The 27,882-nt window shown below is 44.5% G+C and overlaps 1 protein-coding gene across 2 annotated transcripts in view; it reads left to right on the top strand.

Annotated features, from left to right (window-relative positions):
- Positions 1-27,882, top strand: part of ankrd13b (ankyrin repeat domain 13B) — a 459,259-nt gene that overhangs the window by 333,884 nt on the left and 97,493 nt on the right. For both annotated transcript variants that reach the window (XM_085964969.1, XM_085964970.1), the window contains exons 3-4: positions 9,349-9,473; positions 10,757-10,802. In XM_085964969.1, the coding sequence (XP_085821095.1) occupies positions 9,349-9,473; positions 10,757-10,802 (171 nt within the window). The remainder of the gene's footprint in view (positions 1-9,348; positions 9,474-10,756; positions 10,803-27,882) is intronic.

Consider the following 27,882-nt stretch of genomic DNA (forward strand, 5'->3'; position numbering starts at 1 on the left):
CAAATAAATTTCACAATTTTGAGACCTTGTACAAATATAGTGACATTTATTTGACAGCGACAGTTTTGTAATTTACAGTAATTGGATCATTAGAAATAATTATCTGTAGATTTCTAACAGGTAAAGTGAAGTTTTTAACGAGAACTAGAGATTAACACAAAGTATTTATTTACCAGAAGATTTATAATATTTTTAATTTCTCTTTTACAAATAGTTAATTAATGTATTTAATTGTGGTTTTGTGCGGAGGATTCTAGTTGCAATTATAAAACAGTGTCTTTAAAACATCACTAAATCTTCAGCACCAATACACACCATAAAGTGATTCTGCCGCAAACTGTAATGAAAAGGGCTTTCACATGAGTAAATAAACACCCACATCTAGTTGTTCAATGGTGATGCTACAGAGAAAGCTGTCGATAATGACTACCTTTGAGACTCATTTTATTTTAAGACTGAATTACTTGTATATTGTTGGGACAGACTGTGGGTGAGCACAACAGTGAGTGATTATACTCAACCATACTCCTGTGATCTGGGCAAAGGATGTAAGTGTGTGTAGGTGGATGGAGTGAAGCTGCTCCGCTTCAAGTGCGAGCCACCAGTGGAGGAACTCATGGGTATAATTATGAGCTATTTGTGATTTTGCAGATATGCGCACTGCCTACACATGCACGGCAATGTATGTGTGGGCACAATTATTTAACGTGCAGTTTCTCCCCCCATCTTTATTGAAAAGGCTGGCCTATTCCTGGGGGATGCCACTAGTAGCTGCCATCCTCCAGTACCTCAGCCAGCTGGCTAGTCACCATGCATGAGCCAGACAGGGAGTGTTAACACGCTGTTTGGAAGTGGAGGGCATTGCAGACAAGTTTGATCTGATTGTTACCTGATGCCCACGCATGTGCACTTTCCAGCAGATGTCACTGAATAGTTGCAATCAGCCAGGCTGATTTTCGCCTCTCCTTAGCTCAGAGGTGCTAAGTGTAGCGACCGAGCTGAAACGGGTTAAGTCGGCACGGGGAGGGAATCGAACCGGGGAAATTTTGATGTGTGTGACCAGAATTTTCCCCTTAGTGTCCTATACACCGGGATACTTTTTGACAATAAGCCCACCTTGTGACCTCTCTGAATTAGATTACCAGCTCATCTAAATGAAAGGACAGTTTCATTTGGGTGCTGTATGCTTGTGGCCACTAGCAAATGGCTCTGACTGGCCAACATCTTGTAAATGCTACCAGTGCAATGTTGTTTTCACAATAGATAAGAATCAGGGAGGCTACACTCCTGGAGCGGGGCCCCATTAAATGCGTGCGTAGGTTGGAGAATCAGATTATTACAGTATATGAGTAATTTGAGACAGGCATTTAATAAGTGTAGCTTGCTTGGGAAGAACAGATGAATTTGGACCTATGGTTCCCAAAGCTCTCCAACACTAGGGGTTTTCCTCATGTCATGACTGGCTCTGTTGTAGACTCATTGATAGAGATTGATTGCTGTGATTAGTCAACAACTCCATTATTGTTGTAGCAAGTGACCACCAGGATGGTAGAAGGCGAACTAGATGAACTTTGACCTTTTTTCATCTAGCAATTCCTATGATCCTATAACCCTATCTTTGACTTGCACTTCTGTCTGGCAAGATTCTGCCAAAGGCTTCCCTGAATTCGCCCTGCTAGTCCTATCCTCTGAAACATATTCTGGAACTTGTCACACGGTTCAGGCTATTAAGTAATAATTACCAGCAACTGGATATCAGGCCCAGGTAATTATGTGTTAAATCTTTATTCCCTCTGTATGCAGGCTAATTAATTCCTGCATGTCTTTGTTTTTGCCTTTTGTCATCTTGAGTTATTGTTCACACTGAATCAAATTAAAATGGACAGCCTTACGTTATGGGGAAATTGCAGTTAGACAATCACAATAAAAAGAAGCCACTGCCAGAGAGTCCTTCAATTGTTTCACAATTTGCTTCAAGAGATTTTTGCCAGTGCTGAAACCATAACAAGATGGGCCTCCATTGCAGGACCTGCACTGAAGGGGTAATGGGTTGACACCCAATTGTGTATTAGCACGTCCTGTAATAGTATCTTCAGTCAGGTCTGATTTACCCCAATCCACTGAACTTATGGCATTCAACTACTCAGAATACTTTGCCCAACAAATTGAAAGCTCGTTTTTGCATATCCCCTCCCTAAATTAATATTTAATTACAATCTTCTGTCAACTGAATATCAAAGTTCCTCCTTTTCTAGAAGACATCAAAAATAATGCTTGGCCTACCATGAAGTAACTGTGGATAATTTTGGACACACGTGAGGAATAGGACTGAAGGAGCTGCACACCTGACTTGGCAATGCTGTAAAACCTATGCTCCATTTTAGCTTTATACCAAAGCTATACTGTACTGATACATGTCACAAGCTCCATGTTCAGGTTCTTCATTGTCTTCCTCTGCTCCTCTCCTCTCCCGAAAGCGTTGACTCCTTGCTGAGGTACAGTTCCGTAGGCACTGATTGCCCTCTGGTACTGCGCCCAAGTGGCCGTTATTCACGTATCAGCCAGCACTGAGAGTGTCAGGAGGCTATTTGACCATGGGGGCATTGCTGCCGAGCTTGATCCCTTCATTATCCAACTTTCAGCAGGGGTCGCCAGACTTCTCCGTCCCTAATCCAGGGACATTGAAGATAATTGTAGTAACTCTGCCGCTCCCCCACCTAGATAAGGTAACTCAATACAGACTGAGTGTTTGAACCTGGCACCTATTTTCTTGGAAACCTGGGATCAGCTACTGGGTAAATTCATTGAGTCATTGAAGAGGCCCTTCATGTTCACTTTTTAACACATTCATCTTTTTGAATTCAGGCTGCTTAGGGGATTCTAAAATGTAGTCAGCAAAGCATGTCCGTTATTAAATATAAAAATTGATTTTTTTTTCCAGAGTCCCAGCAAATATGCAGATGTAACATTTTATTGCTATCTGTTAAATTTATATGCCAAATTAGATTTTAGGGTAAGCAAATCTTATTATACAGCCCATTATATGGAAAATAGTAGATTGCCAGGAGTGTGCTGCAAGATTTGAACATGCTGAATGGGTTTGGATTGTTTCATCAACTCTGAATGTTTGAATAGGGTAAGTTTAGGAATCCGTGCTGCCAACAAGGAGCCTTTCGCATTATCAGCACAAATTGGAAATTTGGCCACGTACTGCCCACGATATTCGGCCCAGTGCTCGAAACACTGGGTAATACCTGCCTGAATTTCTGACTTGCATTTCTGGCAATCAAGGATCTCTGCGGTTAGGGTGGATACGGAAAATTACCTCCCCTTTCATTTTTATCTGTTTGTGATCTTTGCCAAGTTCATAGTTTCCACTGACATCGGTAGTGCTGCTTGGCTGTTGCTAACGGATACAGGTGAAGACAATGGAAATAAAAATTGGGAGAGATATAACATGGGTAAGGCAGCCGATTCCCTGTCACACAGTCAAAATCTACCTCACAGAATTTTACTGCACCATTTGTAATAAACTTGTCCTTTATAACTGCTTATGCTGCACATACATAAACAATCCTGCCCCTTGGTAAAGATTGGCAGTGCTAGAAGTGTCTCCATCACTGGCACAACAACATTCTTTTTTATTCATTGGATGTGGGCGTCGCTGGCATTTATTGCCCATCCCTAATTGCCCTTGAGAAGGTGGTGGTGAGCCACCTTCTTGAACCACAGAGGCCAGACCAGGTAATTTCCTAAAGGACAATAGTGAACCAGATGGGTTTTTATGACAATCTGGTAGTTTCATGATCACCATTAATGACACTAGCTTTTTAATTCCAAATTTATTTAATTAACTGAGTTTAAATTTCCCAGCTGCCGTGGTGGGGATTTGAACTCATGTCTCGTGGGTTATTAGTCCAGGGCCTGCTGGATTACTAGCCCAGTGACATTACCACTATGCTACCGTTCCCACTCTCAGAAGACAGCCCTTTCAACGCCAGTGTGATTTCGCACATCAGCCCTTTGTGCCTCTTCAGGTCCCAGTTAGTACTAGATCGTGGGCAGGTTTTTGTGCTACGGATTCCTGCATTGGCAAGCCTCGCCCACCGGAAAGAGACGACAAATCAAACCCACTGAACAATCAAGTTCCTTCATGCAACACATTAAACAAAGTAATCGTTTTTGTTTACATATACAGTAGTTGTCCAAGTCGTTGTGATGAAGGCCGCTAGATTGTTCATCTGCTTATGCAAAGCCTCTGGGTAGATTGTGCACAACGTCCTGCCAAACAATAGCAATCCTACTGCTGGAAGGATCGGCTCGGTGATGGAGTATGCATTCCACATAGCTGCCAAGGTCAAACCATTGTCAGGACAATTGGAAATTCCAACAGCCTGGTCTTAGGAGGAAAAAAAACTGGGAGACAGATTACGAATCAAATGAAATCTGATATCTAATAGTTAGACACACAGATACAGGTTGCATTATTTTCCACAGAATCAGTAAGCCCAACAGAAAATACGCAACAGTTATAGAGTAGCAACAGCATACGACTACATAATAAAAACAGGAGCAAGCATTAGAAGTCTTTTATTTTCCAATTAAGAACAAACCTGTCCCTGTTTCCCATCCCCAACTTTCTGGAGTCACAGAGACAAAACTCCAGGTTTAAGGGATACCTATTTTCCATCTCTGGGCACTGGGCCTGAAACATTTCAACGCCTGTTAAATGTTACATTACCCTTGTTCTCATTTCATACGCCACACATGACCTTATTTTGAAATGCTAAGGATTTAAACTGACAAATGCCTCCAATTTTTATGAAGCAAGTTAAATTGAATTATAACAACAAGGCCTAACTCACGTTGTAGCAGAATCACCTTGTTGAGTGACAACAGCCCAGGTGACATTAATATATGAATTGGATATTGATTTTACGATAATGTGTGATCATATTTAGCTGATGAGGTCATAGACAGTTCAAGTAGGAAGTGCTGGAAGGGCCTGACTGCACTTTTTTCCTTTTCATTGTGTTGTAAAATCAATTAAAATCAACCTTAATTTTGCATTCCAAGATTTGATTACTTGTGGATCTTTAACTTCGGATTTTTGCAGTTAAATGAAGGAAGCATCGATTTCTGATTAAGTTGCTTGTAACTCACAGGGTTGTAATTGGCTCTCACATTGTCACAGCAGGAATAGAATAATCAAAAGTCCAACCACGCCACTTTAATCCAAGAAACATTTGCAGTTCAAGATCTGGATATGTAGAAAAATATTCCAATAATGCCTTGCATGTTCTCTTCAGTGTATGGAGTGAGTGCAAGCATTGCTTTTCTGTTACACTAGGAGAGGGATTTAACATTTGCCTGGTGGAGTTTTGAAGCAGGCATATAGGTTTAAGTGAGAATACAAGTGGTAATCCTGTGGGCAGCCACACTTGCAGCTGAGAATAGGGGTTGGAGAATTGGGGCTACAGTGGTGTAGTCCTATCACTGACTGTACTGGGATCATCCCTATAGAACCAACATCTACTGAAGAGAAAGGATTTGGCACAAATCTTCTGATTTAAAAAACTGCTAATTCTCAGTATATATCTAGAAGTAGCATCTAAATGTGTTTATTAATGCGGCGTTTAATCGGATTTAATACAGATAGATAGCTGGCAATAATTCAGTTGAGTAGGTCTGACGATGACCTTAAACTCTGGCTTCTTGCCACTTGCTCTTGGGGGGAGTGTGTGGGGGTAGAAGGGAGTGGATGAATGGTCAAGAGTGAGGTGAATGGCAGTGGGTCAAGGGTGAGGTGAATGGCAGTGGGTCAAGGGTGAGGTGAATGAGAGTGGGTCAAGGGTGAGGTGAATGACAATGGGTCAAGGGTGAGGTGAATGGCAATGGGCCAAGGGTGAGGTGAGGCAATGGGTCAAGGGTGAGGTGAGGCAATGGGTCAAGGGTGAGGTGAGGCAATGGGTCAAGGGTGAGGTGAATGAGAGTGGGTCAAGGGTGAGGTGAATGACAATGGGTCAAGGGTGAGGTGAATGACAATGGGTCAAGGGTGAGGTGAATGGCAATGGGCCAAGGGTGAGGTGAATGACAATGGGCCAAGGGTGAGGTGAATGGCAATGGGCCAAGGGTGAGGTGAATGACAATGGGTCAAGGGTGAGGTGAATGGCAATGGGCCAAGGGTGAGGTGAATGACAATGGGTCAAGGGTGAGGTGAATGGCAATGGGCCAAGGGTGAGGTGAATGGCAATGGGCCAAGGCTGAGGTGAATGACAATGGGTCAAGGGTGAGGTGAATGGCAATGGGCCAAGGGTGAGGTGAATGGCAATGGGCCAAGGGTGAGGTGAATGACAATGGGTCAAGGGTGAGGTGAATGGCAATGGGCCAAGGGTGAGGTGAATGACAGTGGGTCAAGGGTGAGGTGAATGGCAGTGGGTCAAGGGTGAGGTGAGGCAATGGGTCAAGGGTGAGGTGAATGACAATGGGTCAAGGGTGAGGTGAATGGCAATGGGCCAAGGGTGAGGTGAATGGCAATGGGTCAAGGGTGAGGTGAGGCAATGGGCCAAGGGTGAGGTGAATGGCAGTGGGTCAAGGGTGAGGTGAATGGCAATGGGCCAAGGGTGAGGTGAATGGCAATGGGCCAAGGGTGAGGTGAATGGCAATGGGCCAAGGGTGAGGTGAATGGCAGTGGGTCAAGGGTGAGGTGAATGGCAATGGGTCAAGGGTGAGGTGAATGGCAATGGGCCAAGGGTGAGGTGAATGGCAACGGGTCAAGGGTGAGGTGAATGGCAATGGGCAAGGATGAGGTGAATGGCAGTGGGCCAAGGGTGAGGTGAATGGCAATGGGTCAAGGATGAGGTGAATGGCAATGGGCCAAGGGTGAGATGAATGGCAATGGACCAAGGGTGAGGTGAATGGCAATGGACCAAGGGTGAGGTGAATGGCAGTGGGTCAAGGGTGAGGTGAATGGCAGTGGGTCAAGGGTGAGGTGAATGGCAGTGGGCCAAGGGTGTGAATGGCAATGGGCCAAGGGTGAGGTGAATGACAATGGGTCAAGGGTGAGGTGAATGGCAATGGGTCAAGGGTGAGGTGAATGGCAATGGGTCAAGGGTGAGGTGAATGGCAGTGGGCCAAGGGTGAGGTGAATGGCAATGGGTCAAGGGTGAGGTGAATGGCAATGGGCCAAGGATGAGGTGAATGGCAGTGGGCCAAGGGTGAGGTGAATGGCAGTGGGCCAAGGGTGAGGTGAATGTCAGTGGGTCAAGGGTGAGGTGAATGGCAGTGGGCCAAGGGTGAGGTGAATGACAGTGGGTCAAGGGTGAGGTGAATGGCAGTGGGCCAAGGGTGAGGTGAATGACAATGGGCCAAGGGTGAGGTGAATGGCAGTGGGCCAAGGGTGAGGTGAATGTCAGTGGGTCAAGGGTGAGGTGAATGGCAATGGGTCAAGGGTGAGGTGAATGTCAGTGGGTCAAGGGTGAGGTGAATGGCAATGGGCCAAGGGTGAGGTGAATGGCAGTGGGCCAAGGGTGAGGTGAATGTCAGTGGGTCAAGGGTGAGGTGAATGGCAATGGGCCAAGGGTGAGGTGAATGGCAATGGGCCAAGGGTGAGGTGAATGGCAATGGACCATGGGTGAGGTGAATGGCAATGGGCCAAGGGTGAGGTGAATGGCAATGGACCAAGGGTGAGGTGAATGGCAATGGACCAAGGGTGAGGTGAATGGCAGTGGGCCAAGAACAAGGGGAAAATGCAGGGTTTAAGCAGGTGGCTCAAAGAGGAAGAGTGTAGAGGTAGTGATGGGAATGAGAAGATAGTAGGAAGGGGAGAGGTTAGCAGGAATGTAAAAGGGTGGGGGCCAAAATAGGAGCAAGGTGGTGAAGGAAGGCGCACGTGATGAGGGGAGGAGATTGGAAGGGGGCCACCAAGGACCATTTTTCCTCCCCAAACTCCCACCTCAAATGCAGCCTGCAGATATTGCTAGCTTCTTCCCCCACCATCCCATGTCAGGCCACCCACCATCTCCCACCTGAAAGGAAAGAAATTATGAAAGAGAGAGAGAAGCAGAAAAGTGCAGTGAGAAGTAGAAAAGAAGGGAAGAGACAGAAGCAGAGTAGGAGATAGAGAGAGAGAGAGAGAGAAAACAGCAACACCAAATTACTGCCGAGGTCATGAAGGTGAAAATCTATCCCACTATGGGCAACAACACAGGTCTGATGTGCTCAGATGTCACACTCCAAGCACTACATTCCAAATGATTCACTTTGTGAGGGAGCCAGTGAGGACCACATGTTAACTGCAAAACGATCAGCTTCTGAAACTGACCAGCACATTCCAATCAATAGAGTTACCCCGACCAAACAACAATGACACTTCTATTAACCTGAGCCTGTGTTTACTTAACAGCAATTATGCTTTGTGGCCCCAAAGAGACGCAGCTTGACTGTAGCAGAATAATACATTGTTCATTACATCAGACATATTCGACCAGCAGCCCGAGGATCATATGCTGCTGAATCCTGCCAATCTGGCCCTTGAAGTCAAGGAAAACCAGTCCTAGTTGCATTTATATTTCTTATTTGCTGACTTGGATAGACCTTTTTTTTTTTTAAACGCATTTGCCCTGGTTGGTATACAAGTCCGAAATCAGAACACGAAGATCTGTTAGTGTCAACAACATGAGATGCATGCAAAACAATGGAAACGTGGATTTAAACTTTATGTCTGGTCCCTGAGGTTCTGTGGTATGCACCTATGTGACAGATGCAAAACAGTTAAGAAAAAGGCCAGTCATTTTACAGTGGATTTTTTCCTGATCTGGAGCCAGAAATGTACAAACTTTTACAATCGCCCTGTGCTTGACTCCCAAGAAGTTAAAAACAGCTACGGTTATTCCGACCTGCCACTTTCCCATCGGGAATACTCGAGTGGTGACCTTAAAGGGACAGAGCAGGTTAGTAGCTAACTATCACAATTGTGATTCAGGCTCTGTCAATGAATGGAAAGTCCATTCAGGGTCAATGCACCAATGATTTTCCGCTGTGTGCGAGTGGCGGTGGGACGGAATCTCGGGATAATTTGCCCTATTTGACTCAACAGCGTACCACTTGGTACATTTACGGAGCAAAACTATGGCAGGGTCCGAGTCATTTTTTTTTCCATACAGCGCTTTCTGAAATTAAGCGCTTACATTGTGGCAAAAACTTTTTTGTTTAAAAAAAAAAGATCAAAAAACTGAATTGAAATTTTTATTGAAATACACGGTGAATAAAACGCTTGCTTCCACCGAAAGAATTGAGAAGCCTGTTGTTGTTCTTTTCACACATGAGCTCATCCTTTTCGACCCACAGGTCTCCAGGAGGCTGTAAGTACGGGGGACCTGGAGCTGGTGCAGCTTGTGCTTCGATATCGCGATTACCAAAGATCTATTAAACGACTGTCAGGGATCCCATGCCTATTAGAGAAACTCCGTCAGGTAAAGCAGCAGCATTCGCAGGACTTGCGGTTGTCAGTTAGGCTAGTTATGGAAATTTCTAATGCCGAATGGTGGGTAAAAGAAGTGAGGGAATTATAATTCAATTCAATTCAATTTTATTTGTCATATATGCAGCAGACTTGTACTGCACAATGAAATGTTGATTTTTACGAGTCCTCCCAACATTGGAATAAATATGGCATAGCAATGATAAAAATACTAATAGAAATACAGTAATAATAAATAAGACAACAGTAATAAATAATAATAAATTATTCGTTCATGAGTCTTATGGCCTGGGGGTAGAAGCTGTTTCGAAACCTGCTGGTACAAGACCGTATACTTCGGTATCTTTTACCGGACGGGAGCAGGGCGAAGAGGTTGTGGCTGGGGTGGCTCGCGTCTTTGATGATTCTCAGGGCCTTCCCCCGGCACCTCTCGGGGTAGATATCCTGCACAGCAGGTAGTTTAATTCCTATGTTTCTGTGTTGAGTCTGCCCGGGGTGAATGGTGACTCGGCGTGTGGAAGCACTATGTTCTAGTGCTGCAGGACAGGTGTTCATACCCATGAATCCTCACACTTTGGGATTCCAGCTGTGCCATCGTTGGCAGCTGCAGGTGTTTCTCCACACAGAGGGAAAAATCAGAGGCCTGGTTCTCTGGGCCATTCACTCTCGGACACCTCCAAGCCCCTAGTTACAAACCGCCACTGGCAGTGGTCTGGGACCAGGCCTCCTCCAGACTCTGCTCTATAGTGGGGAAGATAACTGATGTGAGGAGACTGTATTCGGAAGAAAAGAATGTGATTTGTTTTTGGGTTATAAAACACAAAATTGAAAATAAATCCACGCGTTTGCAAAACGCAAAATGTTTGAGCGAACTGGTGCAAATAAAAGGAAAACAAATGCCAATAGTACCTGCACTGAAGAGACAGCTCAGAAGTCAACAGTAAGAGGGCTTTGTTATTAATCTCAATACAACTATTATCATCAAAATGATTAATTGAAGTACACTGTTAGCTTGATGCTGCCAAAAAGTATGTTTACATTAACATAAAAATGCAAGGAAGTCTAGAATCAGAATGAGCCATTCAGCCCACCAAGCCTATTCCACCCTGGGTCCATGCCTGATGATTCCACTGTAGACCCTTGCCGTCCCACCACCCATTGATTCCCTTCTTTAAGGATGGCTAACGTCCTTTCCCCCACATCTCTTGAAAAAAATAATCCAACATTTCTGTTACTAACTCTATAACCCTCAATCCTTTGCTTTGTTTCCAACAGGCACAAGACTTTTATGTTGAGATGAAATGGGAGTTTACAAGCTGGGGTAAGTTCAATCCAATCCACTCTGTGGAGCTTTTGGGAAGTTTTGCCAAAGTGTCATTTTCACCACACTTGGGATTTTAGAAACCTTAGAGGTAAAAAAAAAAACCCCACAAGAGCAATGTTTTCTTGTCGTGCCCTTACCTTTCTAGAGGGCAGATGCATTTTAACATTTACAACCTTACTGCGATGAATAAAGACTGATAAAAATTGGAGCTCTTTATCTCTGACAGGAGAGGTCTGAGAGTGGACCTTATAGAGGTAATAAATGGTATAGGAGTCCTGCTTCAAAGTAAGCCGGAACGGTAGAACAAGGCTAAATGTCAGGGCTGATGTCAAAGAGGACACTTAGAATGATCTCTCATGTAGTGTAGTGGAGTTGAACAAAAGAAAGACTTGCACCTTTCACAACCTCAGGGCTAAAGTACTTTTGAAGTGTAGTCACTGTTGTAATGTAGGAAATGCGGCAGCCAATTTGCGCACAGTGAGGTCGCACAAATAGCAATGTGATAATGAGCAGGTGATCTGTTTTTAGTGGTAGATTGAGGGATAAATATTAGCTAGGATGAAGGGGTAATTACAAGTCCTAGCCCTTCCCAGGCTACCCCAGATCAGGCATATTCCCCAGACGTTCACCTTCAACTTAAGTTAGAGATAGCCAAATTCCATAAGACGCTTAAATGGGTCTAAAGGTTCAGGCTATCTCTCCCTAAAGGAAAGGAACGACTGAAGATGTTACCATCCTCCAGATAGCACTTTTAATAAGATTAGCTAGACTGTAACCTTCTGGATATTATGAGGGTCTGGAATACCCCCCAGAATTCTGCAACTCCTTACAAAAGAGTGTACAGAAATTGGGTTTGTGAGTTTATACAGAAATACTCTTTGAGACAATTCTAAAAATATATAGTTTTATTTAAGAGCTACTTTAGGTTAACAGCTGTTGAATCAGTCACAACATTAACAATTCAAAATACAAATAGCTTACATTTCTTATTTCTCAAAGATCCTTATTCTCAAATCTTTACTTCGTTACATTTCTACATTTCTTACTTATTTCTAAATCCAGATTATCCACCAAAATCAATTACTTTGATTACCCGAGACTCAAAGTTAAAAACTTACAGATGGTGCCTGTGAAGTTGAGAAATGCTTGGCCCGTTCAGCGAGTTCTGACTTTCTGTTTGAAAAGCTCTTATTTTTATACCCTTTTTGCAGTGGTTTATTCTTTGAAGTTCTCTGTTGATGTAAGCTAATTGTCTTTATTGATACCTCTGTTGAATACTTTCTATCTTACTGTCAATTCAACTATTGCATGCATAATTATGTCTCTACCTTTAGGTGTTCCAGAAACTATCATAAAAACAATATGACAGCAATGGTTTCTGTTTGATGCCATTCTTACAAAATTCTTTCATTCAATTCTTAATATTGGCTTTACTGGTTTTTAGCAGACTTTGAGTCTCCTAACTGCTCCAAGTTCAATACAAAAACAATGTAATTGCTTGGTGCATCTATTGAAGTTATATCTTCAAAGTGTTCTTCTTGGTATCATATTTACTATGTATAAATTGAAGACACTTTGACTGAGTGTTTACTTGTTTTCTAGCTATCTCAATTGGTTGCATATTTAATCTTATGTTTCCTGTCTTCCAAGTTTAACATAAAAACTATTTGACCAACAGGTGTTTCTTTTACTTGATGTCATCTTTTCAAAGGCACATGCCTCTTTTAATGTTTGTGTTTCTGTTCAACGTGTTAGCTTATAACACCTTAAACTGGGTCTTCCATTGTGTTATTCCCAAACTCCAGACCCTCTGGAATCACCAAACTGCCATTTCAATAGGGTCATTGTTTTAGTATATTTAACTAATTCCCATTTCAAAGTTTGTTTGGTTTTTACAACTTTGTTATCAAACCATCCCATCTCAGAAGCCAGTTTTCTGTTTACAGCCTGTGTCTCCAAAGCTTTCCAGACGTTTAAACCCTAGTACAGGAAACTCTCGTTTAAATGGCACCTAAATATTCGGAATTCTCTATTAACCGGCAAAATTCTCACTCCGAAAACAACACCTCAATAACCGGCAATGTTGCCGAGTCCGAGTCCGATTCTCCCGCAGTGGCCAAGTTAGTCAGTGGGGGTAGTTCTCCAAACTGCCACTACTCGGCTTCTTGGTGCTGTCTGAAGTCGGAACACCTCAATACCCCTGCAACAGGAGTCTGACTCTCCCATGCTGCCAGTAGTCTCTTCTGATCCGCCATTTTACAGGGGTACTGTGTGTCTCCCACGCTGCTGGTAGTCATTGCATTGCATTACCCTCAACTGGCAGTACTGTACTTAATCAAGAATCTTCCACCATCCATTTAACACAACATTCTGTAGGCGAGTACCCAATTACTGTATACTGCACATTTCTAGATTTTTTAATTTTTCTTTGTTAAAAATAGCCTCGGTAGATAACCCTCTCCGTCATCCGGAATTTTTGATTAACCGGCAACACGCCGGTCCCGTCGGTGCCGGATACCAAAGAGTTTCCTTTATATCATGTATTAATAAATATCAGAATTCTGTTCATATTATGGTGTATCTTTCTGAAATATGGCTTATTCCCTCACATAACGTCCCTGCTCTTCTTCAAAATAGCTCCATAGGATCTTTTACATCCACCCGAGAGGGCAGATGGGGCCTCAGTTTAACATCTCATCCGAAAGACGGCACCTCTGACAGTGCAGCACTCCCTCAGCACTGCACTGGAGTGTCAGCCTAGATTATGTGTTCAAGTCTCTGGAGTGGGACTTGAACCCACAACTCTCTGACTCAGAGATGAGAGAAATACCCACTGAGCCACGTCTAAGCCTTGAATTTGTTCAAAGTCCAGTTGTTGATGGGAAGACTAAGGGACGCATTTTCTGAGTATCAGGAACCCTGCCCACCGGCAGCGTATTGGAGAATTGTGGGCTCCTACGATTTTCTGATGTGTGCAGCTGTCAGGCAAAGTTCCCCACTCCCAGTGTGTACTTGGAAAATTATCCCGGTAGATTTGTTTTCCTAGACTTAGAAGCTAATAACTGCCCATGCTCGTGTTTATCATGTGATCTTTGAGATGACAACCCCATGTGGACGGAGAACTTGTCCCCAGAACGTTCCTCTCTGCTAGTCATGGTACCTGGCATGGGCAGATTGGAAAGAAATTGAGGAAATAATGACAAGATATATTTTATGCCTTTGTGTCAGACAATGACCACAGAGATTGTTTAAATAAACAAATGACTAGGCCAGCTTGTATAATAATCAGGCTTTATTCTTAATTCAGTGCAAATTCATTGACAAGGTCAGGAATTACTTCATCTAAAGAGAAATTGACATTTAGAATGGTATTCTGGGTAGGAAGTGGAGGTGAAAACATTATTCAAGATCTAATTAAATGATGCAATGGGAGACTGTAACGTCTTTTTCTTAGATTGATGAGTTCCCTCTTCTATATTTACCTTGTGATTTTGTTTTGTGGCCTTGTAGCTCTGGCATCAGTTGGCAACAATAATGAAAGCAAATTAAACTAATTGACAGGAGAGTCATGCCTTCTTCAAAGTAACGGGCCCTTATCCTTAATCTACCAACAGAGCTCTTCTCCTTAAAATAGTAATTTTTTAAAATTAGTTTGCATCAAAGTGTTACTAACCCTGTAAGGCAATAGATTTTCAAAGGCATGCCATTCAGAAGTTACTGGGGGAGAAATTCGGTGGGCGGCGCCACCAGTTAGCGCCTAAAGAGGGCACTCAGTGGCTTTGGCGCCACTGGCCACGCCTCCCGCGATATTTAGCTGGGGCGCTAATGGCGGCATTAGCCTGTTGCGCTGCGCCGCCACCGATGACGTCATCGGTGTGCGCAGCGCCCCGCTACCACCCCGATCGCGATATTTGGCAGCGACCGCCTCTGTAGCGCTGCTCGCTAATTGCGCCCGGTTCACGGAGCCTACCTGTGGCGGCAGTGGCGCAAATTAAGGTAGAGGTGCGGGGCGGCCGTTTTTTTTCGGCGGCCGCCTGCCAGCAGCTCCGTCCCCAGCCTCCTGTTCTCCCCCGCGGCATTGCCGGCTGCTTTCCGAGAGCCCGGCACTTCTCCTCGGCGCCGGGCTCTTTTGTCGGCACTCGCGATCGCTCATCGCGCTGGTGCAGGCCCCTCCCCCTTAAGAATGGGAGGAAGGCCTGCAGTACCGCAGTGCGCCGTGCCGCAGCGTGTGGCGCTGCGGCACGTTGCGCTGCGATATTCAGTTTCAGCGCCCTAAGAGGGACGCGGAGCGCCTCGAGCCTCGCCCCGTCTCCCTCTTGGGGCGCTCAAGCTGAATTTCTGGCGATCGCTGCTGCTCCGATCGCAGCGCAAAATCTGGCGCCCAGGCGAGCTTGGCGCCCCGTTTGCGGCTCCACCCAATTTCTCCCCCACTGCCTTTTCTGTCTTTATGTCAGTGCAATAAATAGTTTTAGACTTGCTCAGATAGTCTGTGTCTGACCTGCTGGGGTTGTGAGTGGCTGTCCCATTCTGCTACTGAAGGCTGCTAAAAATATTGGCCTGTCATATGGAATAATGCTTAACTTGTTTATTTTAAATGCATTAACTCTTTGAAAGAGCTATCCAATTAGTTCCAACTCACCTACTGTTTCCCCATGGCCCTGCAAATTTTTCCTTTTCAAGTATATATCTAATTACCTTTTGAAAATTAGTATTGAATCTGTTTCCACCACCTTTTCAGGCAGTTCATTCCAGATCATAACAACTCGCTACATAAAAAAATTCTCCTCATATCCCCTCTGGTTCTTTTGCCAATTATCTTCAATCTATGTCCTCTGGTTATCGGCCCACCCGCCAGTGGAAACAATTTCTCCTTATTTACTCTATCATAAGAACATAAGAAATAGGAGCAGGAGTCGGCCTCACGGCCCCTCGAGCCTGCTCCGCCATTCAATGAGATCATGGCTGATCTTCTACCTCAACTCCACTTTCCCGCCTGATCCCCTTAGTCCAAAAATCTATCGATTTCAGCCTTGAATATACTCAACGACTGAGCATCCACAGCCCTCTGGGGTAGAGAATTCCAAAGATTCACCACCCTCTGAGTGAAGAAATTTCTCATCTCAGTCCGAAATGGTCATTCCTGAGACTATGACCCCTAGTTCTAGACTCTCTAGCCAGGGGAAACAACCTCTTGGCATCTACCCTGTCAAGCCCTGTAAGAATTTTATACATTTCAGTGAAATCACCTGTCATTTTTCTGAAATCCGGAGAATATAGGCCTATTCTACTCAATCTCTCCTCATAGGACAACCCTCTCATCCCTATCCCTATCCTAATCCTTAATCATTTTGCTGATCTCTGTTAAATTTCCCCTTATCCTTCACTGCTCTAAGGAGAACAATCCCAGCTTCTCTAGTCTCTGCACATAACTGAAGTCCCTCATCCCTGGTACCATTCTAGTGAATCTCCTCTGCACCATCTCCAAGGCAATCAATCAATCAATCAATCAACGATAGCAAAATACTGCGGATGCTGGAAATCCGAAATAACAACAGAAAATGCTGGAAAAACTCAGCAGGCCTGGCAACATCCGTGGAGAGAAATTAGAGTCGACGTTTCGGGTCGAAACCCTTTTTCAAAACTGAAATGAAATGAAATAGATCGAAGGCAGGGCTGCGATAGAACAAAAGAAGTGAAGAGACATTAAGAGGTATTCAAAACCAGACGAGATGGTAATGGGACAGTGGAGACAAAAGACGGCTCAGATTAGGTGTGAAGTGTCAAGTTCAATCGATTCTATTTGGTCCTACCTGCTTTAGTTACATTAAAGAGACCTGTATTGATCTGAAATGCTACATGAGGAGCTATCTGTGCGTTGTAGCTACATTTACCTTACACCAACCCGGCCAAACATGACGCGCTGTAACACACGTGGAGTAACGCTGCCACCTCTGGATGCACCGAGAATTACTAAAAAAGCTGAGCACTAAAATCGCAGTTGCTTGACTGTTGCTGCCAATGAAGAGATTAATAATGTAAATTGACACATTCCACAGCAGCAGGAGTCAAAACAAAATCATCCACTTCAAGTAAAAGAAAGAAAGAACTTGCATTTCTGTAGCATCTTTCATGACCTCAGGACGTCCCAAAGCATCTTACAACCAATGAAATAAGAACATAAGAACATAAGAAATAGGAGCAGGAGTAGGCCAATCGGCCCCTCGAGCCTGCTCCGCCATTCAATAAGATCATGGCTGATCTGATCCTAACTGCCAATCCACTATCACAGAACCATCTCCTGAATCTAACAGAATTAGACACACGAAATAGGAGCAGGATCAGGCTACCCACAGGGCCATGACCATTCCGAACCTCGACTCATGTCCAAATTCCTGCCCGCTCCCCGTAACCCTTAATTCCCTTTACTTCTAGGAAACTGTCTATTTCTGTTTTAAATTTATGTAATGATGTAGCTTCTACAGCTTTTTGGGGCAGCATATTCCATGGACCTACCACCCTCTGAGTGAAGTAGTTCCTCCTCATCTCAGTTTTGAAAGAGCAGCCCCTTATTCTAAGACTATGCCCCCTAGTTCTAGTTTCACCCATCATCGGGAACATCTTTCGAAGTGGAGTTGCTGTTGTAATGTAGGAAACGCGGCAGCCAATTTGCGCACAGCAAATGTGATAATGACCAGATAATCTGTTTTGTTTAAAGTGATGTTGATTGTGGGTTAAATATTGGCTAGGGCACCGGGAGAGAACTCTCCTGCTCTTCTTGGAAATAGTGCCACGGGATCTTTTATATCCACCTGACTAGAATAGGGGTTTACCACAATGACCTTTCACCCCTGGGCTCCAGGTTTGAATCTAGCCCGGTCTGAAAGGGCGGAAATCTTCCTTCAATAAGAAGTGATGGGAACTTTTTTTTTTGCTTCTGCGCTTGCCAGCCCGCAATTTCTCATCCATTAAGGTAAATGGTTGGTAAATCACGGCTGGGGAGCACAGAAGCAGAAAGCTCTGGCCAAGATCCTAAATGAAAAATGTTTTGAGCATTCTCAACCCTGTTTGTAGATGGCAAGAGACTGCAAAACACCCCATAACTCAGCACCAACATCTCAGCACCGCTCAGCTGGATAAACATTTAAAAAAATCACTTTCTCAAGAAAGCACTCTTGTTATGATGTAATTTCTTTAGTCTTAACAGATTGATTGTAATTGGCAAAGGAGCTCAAACATTGATAAAATGTACCCAAGTTAAGAACATCCCCCACTCGCTTGTAATAATGTAGTTTGAAACTTTACGACTGTCCAAGAGACCCCTGGAGATGTGCAATCTGTTACTCCAATTCAGCCAAAATTGAGATCAAGGAGGAGGGGATTAAAATGTCTCCTGTGAGTGCTGGCAGATGCTTCCTTTGTGCTGGAGAGCTCATTTTGTACTCTCTGATTACATAGGGCGGGCAGCCTTGACTACAAAGGCCTGCTAGCCTGCATCTTTGAAGAGATGCGAGAAGTCACACAACACCAGGTTATAGTCCAACAGCTTTATTTGAAATCACAAGCTTTCTCCGAAAGCTTGTGATTTCAAATAAAGCTGTTGGACTATAATCTGGTGTTGTGTGACTTCTCACATTTGTCCACCCCAGTCCAACACTGGCATCTCCACATCTTTGAAGAGAGAGCTTTGTCATTCTGCCAAAGCCACTCACAGCCTGTGACACATTCCAAAGCACCGAGCTTCAGAACACACCTGTGACACGCGTTGTCAAGACTTCAAACTGGCAGGAACTACACCAACAGCTCACTCTGGAATCAATGTTTACGTGCTGACCTTGAAAGCTAAAAACCCATTAGAGTAGTGGCAGGAATCAATCCATTTAACTAACTGTACAAAACAAACTGTCCCTCATTAAAAAAAATTGTTATTGACATGTTTACAGACTCCTGGCATCAGCGTGCCCCAGAGATTGTCACCTCTGTCTGGGCCATGTGCAAAGTACAACTTTGGTCTTGATTTCGAGAGCGGTCCTTGCTGACTTAGCGAAAGGAAAATGAGTAAAACTTAAACAAATGTGATCTTCACCATTTGCTCAGCTCCATGCAGGACCCTGGATGAAAAGTTATTTTGTGTAGTACAGTTTTAGTTGATGAGTAATTCATGACCAGTAATAATATTTTGTAACTTCTTGTATATCTGATAATAACAATGTAGTAATATTGGGCCACAATGAGCTGCTGTCATCACACTCTTGCATTAAATGCGTATTAAAATATGCATTTATTTTAACAGGCCCATGTCCACCCCCATCAACCTTGCCATCACCCATTGCCTCTCTCTTCCCACGGTCCTGATGTCTGACAATCATCTTCAGCCATTTCCATCCATCCCTTATTACCCACATCTCCCTACCCCCTTACAACCTCATTTCCTTCTGCATCCGTCCCTGGAAAAACTTCTCCCCAAGCCACTGACAGCTGCACTTTCAAACTCCCAATTGCCTCGGTTTTGGCACTCCATGATACTTCTGCAGCCGCCGATTTGCTCAACCACTCGCTCACTTCCACCAGTAATGCCCTTATCCCTAGTGAAACTTCTACTATCTCCCATCCCGGTCATCCCCTGGTATTCCCCTAATCTTTGCTCCCTCAAATCCTAGGGGTGCAGACTTGAGTATATCTGGCACACAACTGGTTTCGTCAGTCATCACCGGATCTGGCTGGACGACACCAAGTGCTAACGGGTCTCACTCTCTCTGCCAAAAACAACCCACTACTCCAGGATCATCTTACGGTGCAAACGTTAACCCCACAGCTTCTCTTCTCCATTACCAAGCGTTTCCTTAAACCCCCCTCCCCTGCTTCCTCCACTCTCAACTTCAACAAGTTGGAGGAGCTCACGGACCAGCTGTTTAGCTACCTCTGCAGCTTCTACACATCCCTTTGCCCACCAAGTCAAACCCATCCCCTGCCCTAGCCCTGAACCTGGGACTTTCTCCAGTTTCTCTTGTATCTCCCCTTATGCCATCTTCAAGCTCCTCATCTCAATGAGACCCATTTTCTGCTCCCTCACCATCGCAGGTGACTGAGTCATGACACCAACATGAGAAGGATTCTAAGAACATAATAAGAATGTAAAAACATAAGAAATAGGAGTCGTCGGCCATTCGGCCCCTCGAGCCTGCTCCGCCATTCAATAAAATCATGACTGACCTCCGACCTCAAATCCACTTTCCCGCCTTATCCCCATATCCCTTGATTCCCTTCGAGTGCAAAAATCTATCGATCTCAGCCTTGAATATACTCAATGACTGAGCATCCACAGCCCTCTGAGGTAGAGAATTCCAAAGATTCACAACCCTCTGAGTGAAGAAATTTCTCCTCATCTCAGTCCTAACCCCCTTATTCTGAGACTCTCCCCCCAGGGTAAACTGCCTCTCAGCTTCTACCCTGTCTAGCCCTCTCAGAATCTTATATGTTTCAATGAGATCACCTCTCATTCTTCTAAACTCCAGAGAGTCTAGGCCCATTCTACTCAATCCCTCCTCACAGGACACACCTCTCATCCCAGGAATAAATCTAGTGAACCTTCGTTGCACCGCCTCTACAGCCCTTCTGAGGGAACTGGCTAGAATGATCACATAAAATGTCATAAAGAGAGAGGAGGGCATTATGAAGGTAGATTCGAGGCATACCATTTGTACTGGGTCCTGGATTGAAGTCCCCTCTGATCAGTGGGAGGGCAAACCTAATGGCATCAGTTAGATGCTGTAGATCCTGAGAGAAATCTCTCAGAAAGCTAGTTGCCATTGTTCTCTCCAAACACTCCCTCAAGGACTGAAGGCCAATGGTCAAAGGATCTATGATGATGACTAATCTGGACACCTCTCTGTTAGAGTTGGGGGGGGGGGGGGGGGGGGGGGGGAAGGGGGAGGGATGCAGTTATGCCTGGTCCCACCGCTCGGTCCAGTTGGCACTGCAATATCCTTCTTGGATATTGGCAGAGAGTATGGCATTGGATTCTGCCTCAGATCCTCCAAGCTGGTCCTCAATGCCTTCATGTGAACGTGATGTTCATCCAGCATTCTTTTTATAGCTGGACCCCAGAGATCCGGGTCCGCAGGCTCCGGAAGGGCTGACTTCTGTGGAGCCTCCACTTCCCATTGTCTGAGCCCAATTCCATCTCTGACTCCCGTGAGGGAAATGAATGAAGGAGTGCCGCACATATAAAGAGACTGGACGGCAGGGTCAGGGAGAGAAGGTAAGCAGCTTGGCTGCTCTGGTGAGGTTATTGAACATCTTCCTGCACTGCAAAGGAGTCCTCGGTTTCAAGGAGCTGGCACTCACTGCCATAGCCACCTCCCACCACAAAGTGCTTACTACATTATCTGGCTTCCGACCCCAAACTGACTGTCCCTCCAGCTTTGAGCCTCCATTAGGAGGACATGCAGGGCCAGCTCCCTGAAGATTGGCACTCATTTCTACCCTGCACTAAACTAACTAGATCTCTGCCACTCCTCCAAGCTATCCCCACTACCCAGGGCATCCGCAGCCCTCCCAAGGTATTTTCCAGCCCCCGTCCAGGTATTTTTGATCCCCCCCCACTCCCCCAAGGTACTTTCCATCCACCGCAGTAAGCAATGCCAATTTGTAGGCTCATCGCCGCCCCCTCAGCCCTTCATTATATTGCCAACATCCTCCCCCGCCCCCACCCACCCCGCATATTGGATGTATTTAAACAGCCAGCATGATTCTCAATATTTAAATTAGCTGCAATTTACACCAGGGTTAGCGCCATAATGTCAAGGTAGGTGAAAGTTCCGTTCTGCTTAATTTCCAATAGCACAAGGATGCCGTCGAAATTTCACCCTGCTCCCCAAAAGTTAAAGCATTTGCATTTGTGTCCAGCGATGAATCTTTTACCTTATAATTGATTAAGTGACAGTGATTTACCCTTTCTTGGGAAAGCCATTGTAGAGCCCAGTAAATAATATGCATAGCTTGTTCTAAATGACATATCAGTCTCACTGCCTTTCGTGATGCACTACTGTTAAACACTGGAAACTATCCAAGTTCAGCTGCCCTGACTCGATGTATATTTTCTGAACTGGTTCTTCTTCAAAAGTAACTGATGTAAGAAAACTCACTAAGCATTCGGTTGAGTATAAAACAAAGCTTTAATCAACTGCATCACAACCATGAGATTCTAGTTACATCACTAGTTCCTGGTCAGAAAATGTCCTGGGCAAGCTGGGCCCATGCCCGAGTATTTATACTCCTTGGACGGCGCCACCAGCTGGCCGCCCAGTGTTATTTCATGAGTCAATTCTTCATGAATGATCGGATTCACGACAGTAACCATGAAAGTTTGGACCGGATCTCCATTTTCATTCCAGTTACTCTGGTTAAGAAATAAAATCCCAGTGGCAGCACTACCATCACACACAGTTTGAACGGAAATGATCCAAATTGAGAGTAACAGATTGGGAGAAGGGGTGGTGGGGGGAGGAAAGGGGGGAGCGGGAGGGGGGGCGGGAGTGTGGTAGGGAGTCAATCCGGCTAATTTCAGATCAGAATCTCAGCCCTTTGTGCATATTTCAGTACCAACAGCAAAATACACACACACACATTAAATAAGAGTAAAACTGTAAGTGACTTTTCAGCTCCCCATTGCTTAAATTCGGAGTGAATTACCCATTAAGGGGGCATTGTCTTCATAAAAGAAAAGAGAAACCGTGGAATAAGGATCAGCTATTTTACAATGAAGGCCGATCCTTTCACAGTCCATCCGTGGTCAGTCAACTTTCATGGACTCGATGAAAAATTGTTTGGCAAACATTTTTTGTTTGGGTACGAAGAGCGCTAGATCACTTATGTAATGAACACATTCAATGCACCTGATTTACACTATCTGCTTGTAAACAGATGAGAGATTGCCAAATGTCCCATCACAAATTCAGTGGCCTCTTTAACAGAAGAACACACTGTACCTCACCATTCATACAGGGCTGCATAACACTGTAGTAAAAAATTCCAAGGCGCTTCACAGGAGTGTTATCAGACAAAATTTGACACCGAGCAACAAGGAGATATTAGGACAGGAGAGGTAGATGTTAAGGAGCGTCTTAAAGGAGGAGAGAGAGGTAGAGAGGCAGAGAAGTTGCAGGAGGGAATTCCAGTGCTTGGGGCCTAGACAGCTGAAGGCACAGCCACCAATGGTGGGACGAAGAAAATTGGAGATGCACAAGAGGCCAGAAATGGAGGAACACCGAGTTCTCAGAGGGATGTAGGGCTGGAGAAGGTTACAGAGATAGGGAGGAGTGAAGCCATGGAGTGATTTGAACACGAGGAGGAGAATTTTAAATTTGAGGCATTGCTAAACCGGGAGCCAAAGTAGGTCAGCACAGGGCTGATGGGAGAACGGGATTTAGTGCGAGTTAGGACACGGGCAGCAGAGTTTTGGATGAGCTGAAGTTTACAGGGGGGTGGAAGATGGGAGGCCAGCCAGGAGATCAGTGGAATAGTCGAGTCTGGAATAACAACGGCATGGACAGGGGTTTTAGCAGCAGGTGGGCTGAGGGAGGGGCGATATTATGGAGGTGGAAGTAGACGGTCTTGGTGACGGAGCGGATATGGGGTCAGAAGCTCAATTCAGGGTCAGATAGGAATCGAGGTTGTGAACAATCTGGATCAGCCACAGCCAGGGAGGGGGATGGAGTTTGTGGCGAGGGTCAGAAACAATGGCTTCAGTCTTCCCAATATTTAATTGGAGAAAATTTCTGTTCATCAGATACTGGATGTCAGACAAGCAGTGTGACAAATCACTGTGGTAAACGGCATCGATTTCAATAGCAGAAAAAAATGATGGGGTCAGACAGTGTAAAGATCTGTTAAACATCACAAGGCTGGGGATGACATTTAAGAATCAGCTTGCACTGGGTGAATTGATGTTAAAAACTAAGTCAAGCGTAATGTAATAGGAGGGAGACAAAGCATCTTTTCTTGTCCTGAGCATGTGATGAAATACTGACACAGTGCACTGTTACTTTTAACTACCTTTCTCTCATTTTCTCGCTCAATTTTCTACTTGGCTGAATCTTTTAACTTGAAGTAAAGCTGATAGATTCCACAGATCGACAGGACACCCTGACTAACAGCAGTATGATTTTGTGCCTTTGTAGAACCTGATTTAGTATAATTTATTGTCCTCGCATTACAGTTGGAGTACATCTGCTGCAGCTCATTTCTTTGGGACTGAAGGCATGGAGCAGAACCCTACTGAGATGATAAGTCACCCAATAATAATTCAGCTGGTCCCCCTTTGACAGGTTACTAACTAATAACAATACTTGGGCCAGGATGTGGTTGAATAAAAATGTTTACTTTCAGGGACTTATATGCGAATGTTTTTTTTTCTGTTCTAACACAATAAATCTTTGGTCTTCCATGTTGTCCACTTTCAGAGTTGTAAAAGGATTCATGAAAGGAGGAGCAGAATGGTAGGAAAGGACCAGACGGTCTGCACCTGGGCAGGGCTGGAACCGATGTCCTAGGGGGAGTGTTTGCTAGTGCTGTGGGGGAGGGTTTAAACTAAAATGGAAGGGGGTTGGGAACCTGAGCAGGGAGACAGAGGAAAGGGAAACAAGGATAAAAGCAAAAGATAGGAAGGAGAAAAACAAAAGTGGCAGTCAGAGAAATCAACGGTTTAAATCAAACGTGGCCACAGTAAATAATAATTCTAATAGGTCTAAGAGCGTTAAAAAAACAAGCCTGAAGGCTTTGTGTCTTAATGCGAGGAGCATTTGTAATAAGGTGGATGAATTGGCTGCGCAAGTAGAGGTAAACGAATATGATTTGGTTGGGATTACAGAAACGTGGCTCAAGGATGGCCAAGACTGGGAACTCAACATCCAGGGGTATTCGATATTCAGGAAAGATAGGCAAAAAGGAAAGGGAGGAGGGGTAGCATTACTGGTTAAAGAAGGGATTAACACAATTGTAATGAAGGATATTAGCTCTGATGATGTGGAATCTGTATGGGTAGAATTGAGAAATACTAAGGGGAAAAAAGCATTAGTGGGAGTGGTATATAGACCTCCAAACAGTAAGGCGGAGGTTGGGGATGGCATTAAAAGGGAAATTAAAGAAGCGTGCAATAAGGGCACAGCAGTTATCATGGGTGACTTTAATCTACATATAGATTGGGCTAACCAAATTAGTAACAATACTGTGGAGGAGGAATTCCTGGAGTGTTTACGGGATGGTTTCCTGGACCAATATGTCGAGGAACCAACCAGAGATCAGGCCATCTAAGACTGGGTATTATGTAACGAGAAAGGATTAATTAGCAATCTTGTTGTACGAGGCCCCTTAGGTCGGAGCGATCATAATATGATCGAATTCTTCCTTAAGCTGGAGAATGAAGTAGTTGACTCAGAAACTAGGGTCCTCAATTTAAATAAAGGAAACTACGATGGTCTGAGGAGCGAGTTGGGTAGGATTGATTGGGGAATGGCACTCAAAGGGTTGACGGTGGATAGGCAATGGCAAACATTCAAAGACCGAATGGATGAAATACAGAAGTTGTTCATCCCAGTTTGGCATAAAAATAAAACAAAAAAGGTGACTCAATCGTGGCTAACAAGGGAAATTAGGGATAGCATAAGATCCAAGGAGAGGACATACAAATTGGCCAGAAAAAGCAATAATCCTGAGGATTGGGAGCAGTTTAGGATTCAACAAAGGAGGACAAAGGGATTAATTAAGAAAGGGAAAATAGAATATGAGAGTAAGCTTGCAGGGAACATAAAAACTGACTGTAAAAGCTTTTATAGATATGTGAAGAGAAAAAGATTGGTGAAGTCAAGCGTAGGTCCCTTGCAGTCAGAATCGGGGGAATTTATAATGGGGAACAAAGAAATGGCAGACCAACGAAATACATATTTTGGTTCTGTCTTCACAAAGGAGGACACAAATAACCTCCCAGAAATACCGCGGAACATAGGGTCTGATGAAAGGGTGGAACTGAAAGAAATCAGTATTTGTAGGGAAATGGTGTTAGGAAAATTGATGGGACTGAAGGCCGATAAATCCCCAGGGCCTGATAATCTACATCCCAGGGTACTTAAGGAAGTGGCCCTAGAAATAGTAGATGCATTGCTGGTCATCTTCCAGAACTCAATAGACTCTGGAACAGTACCCATGAATTGGAGGGTAGCTAATGTTACCCCACTATTCAAAAAAGGTGGCAGAGAAAAAGCGGGGAATTACAGACCAATAAGCCTGACATCGGTAGTGGGGAAAATGCTAGAGTCCATTATAAAAGATGTAATAGCAGAGTACTTGGAAAGCAGTGACAGGATCGGACAAAGTCAACATGGATTTACAAAAGGTAAATCATGCTTGACTAATCTACTGTAATTTTTTGAGGATGTAACTGGTAAAATAGATAAGGGAGAACCAGTGGATGTGGTTTATTTGGACTTTCAGAAGGCTTTCGATAAGGTCCCGCATAAGAGATTAGCGTGCAAAATTAAGGCACATGGGATTGGGGGCAAGGTATTGACTTGGATAGAGAACTGGTTGGCGGACAGAAAGCAAAGAGTTGGAATAAACGGGTCGTTTTCCAAGTGGCAGGCAGTGACTAGTGGGGTACCGCAAGGATCGGTCCTAGGACCCCAGCTGTTCACAATATATATTAATGATCTGGACGAGGGAATTGGATGTAATATCTCCAAATTTGCAGACGACACAAAGCTGGGTGGGAGGGTATGCTGTGAGGAGGATGTCATGAAACTCCAGTACGATTTGGACAGGTTAGGTGATTGGGCAGAAACATGGCAAATGCACTATAATGTGGATAAATGTGAGGTTATCCACTTTGGTGGCAAAAACAGGAAGGCAGATTATTATTTGAATGGCAATAGATTGGGAGAAGGGGAAGTGCAAAGAGACCTGTGTGTTCTTAGGCACCAGTCGCTGAAGGTAAGCATGCAGGTGCAGCAGGCGGTTAAGAAGGTAAATGGTATGTTGGCCTTCGTAGCAAGAGGGTTCGAGTACAGGAACAAGGATGTCTTGCTACAGTTGTACAGGGCCTTGGTGAGACTGCACCTTGAGTATTGTGTGCAGTTTTGGTCGCCTTATCTGAGGAAGGACATTCTTGCCATGGAAGGAGTTCAGCGAAGATTCACCAGGCTGATACCTGGGATGGCAGGAATGACGTATGAGGAGAGATTGGGTCGATTGGGCTTATACTCATTGGAGTTTAGAAGATTGAGAGGGGATCTCATCGAAACCTATAAAATTCTGTCAGGCCTGGACAGACTAGATGCTGGAAGGATGTTCCCGATGGTCGGGGAGTTCAGAACCAGGGGTCATAGTCTAAGGATAAGGGGTAGGACATTTAGGACTGAAATCAGGAGGAATTTCTTCACCCAGAGAGTGGTGAACCTGTGGAATTCTCTGCCACAGAGGGCGGTGGAGGCCAGTTCATTAAATATATTCAAGAAAGAGTTGGACATATTTCTTAAGGCTAAAGGGATCAAGGGATATGGGGAGAAGACAGGGACCGGGTACTGAATTTGGATGATCAGCCATGATCTCATTGAATGGCGGAGCAGGCTCGAGGGGCCGAATGGCCTACTCCTGCTCCTATCATCTATGTTTCTATGTGGAAAAGGATCGGGGAGGAGGTTGGGGAATGAGGATAGGAGGGTAGACCTGGGGTGGGGAGGGGGGTGAAGGATGGAGCTGTGTAGAGGATAAGGGTGTATGGTGGGCCTCAGCATTATCATCATCATCTGGCTCTCCAGCTCCAAAAGGTTGAACACCCCTGGCCTAGATAAATGAACACAGAGTGGTTTAAATCAGGGATCACCAACCTTTGGGAGCTGGGGTCCAAATACACATTTCAATTATTTATGACTTCAGAGAAATATAATCCCCTATACATAGAGAATCCAAGTACCCTTATATATAAAAGATCCAAGTAACCAAACATAAAAAAAATCCAAGCCAACTATATATAAATAATGCAAGACACATCATACACAAAAAATCCAATTCTTCTCTGACCCACTCC

The sequence above is a fragment of the Somniosus microcephalus genome, chromosome 22 (genome assembly GCF_052327205.1).
Source record: "Somniosus microcephalus isolate GS21.2 chromosome 22, FLI_Smic_1.0, whole genome shotgun sequence".
Classification (NCBI taxonomy): domain Eukaryota; kingdom Metazoa; phylum Chordata; class Chondrichthyes; order Squaliformes; family Somniosidae; genus Somniosus; species Somniosus microcephalus.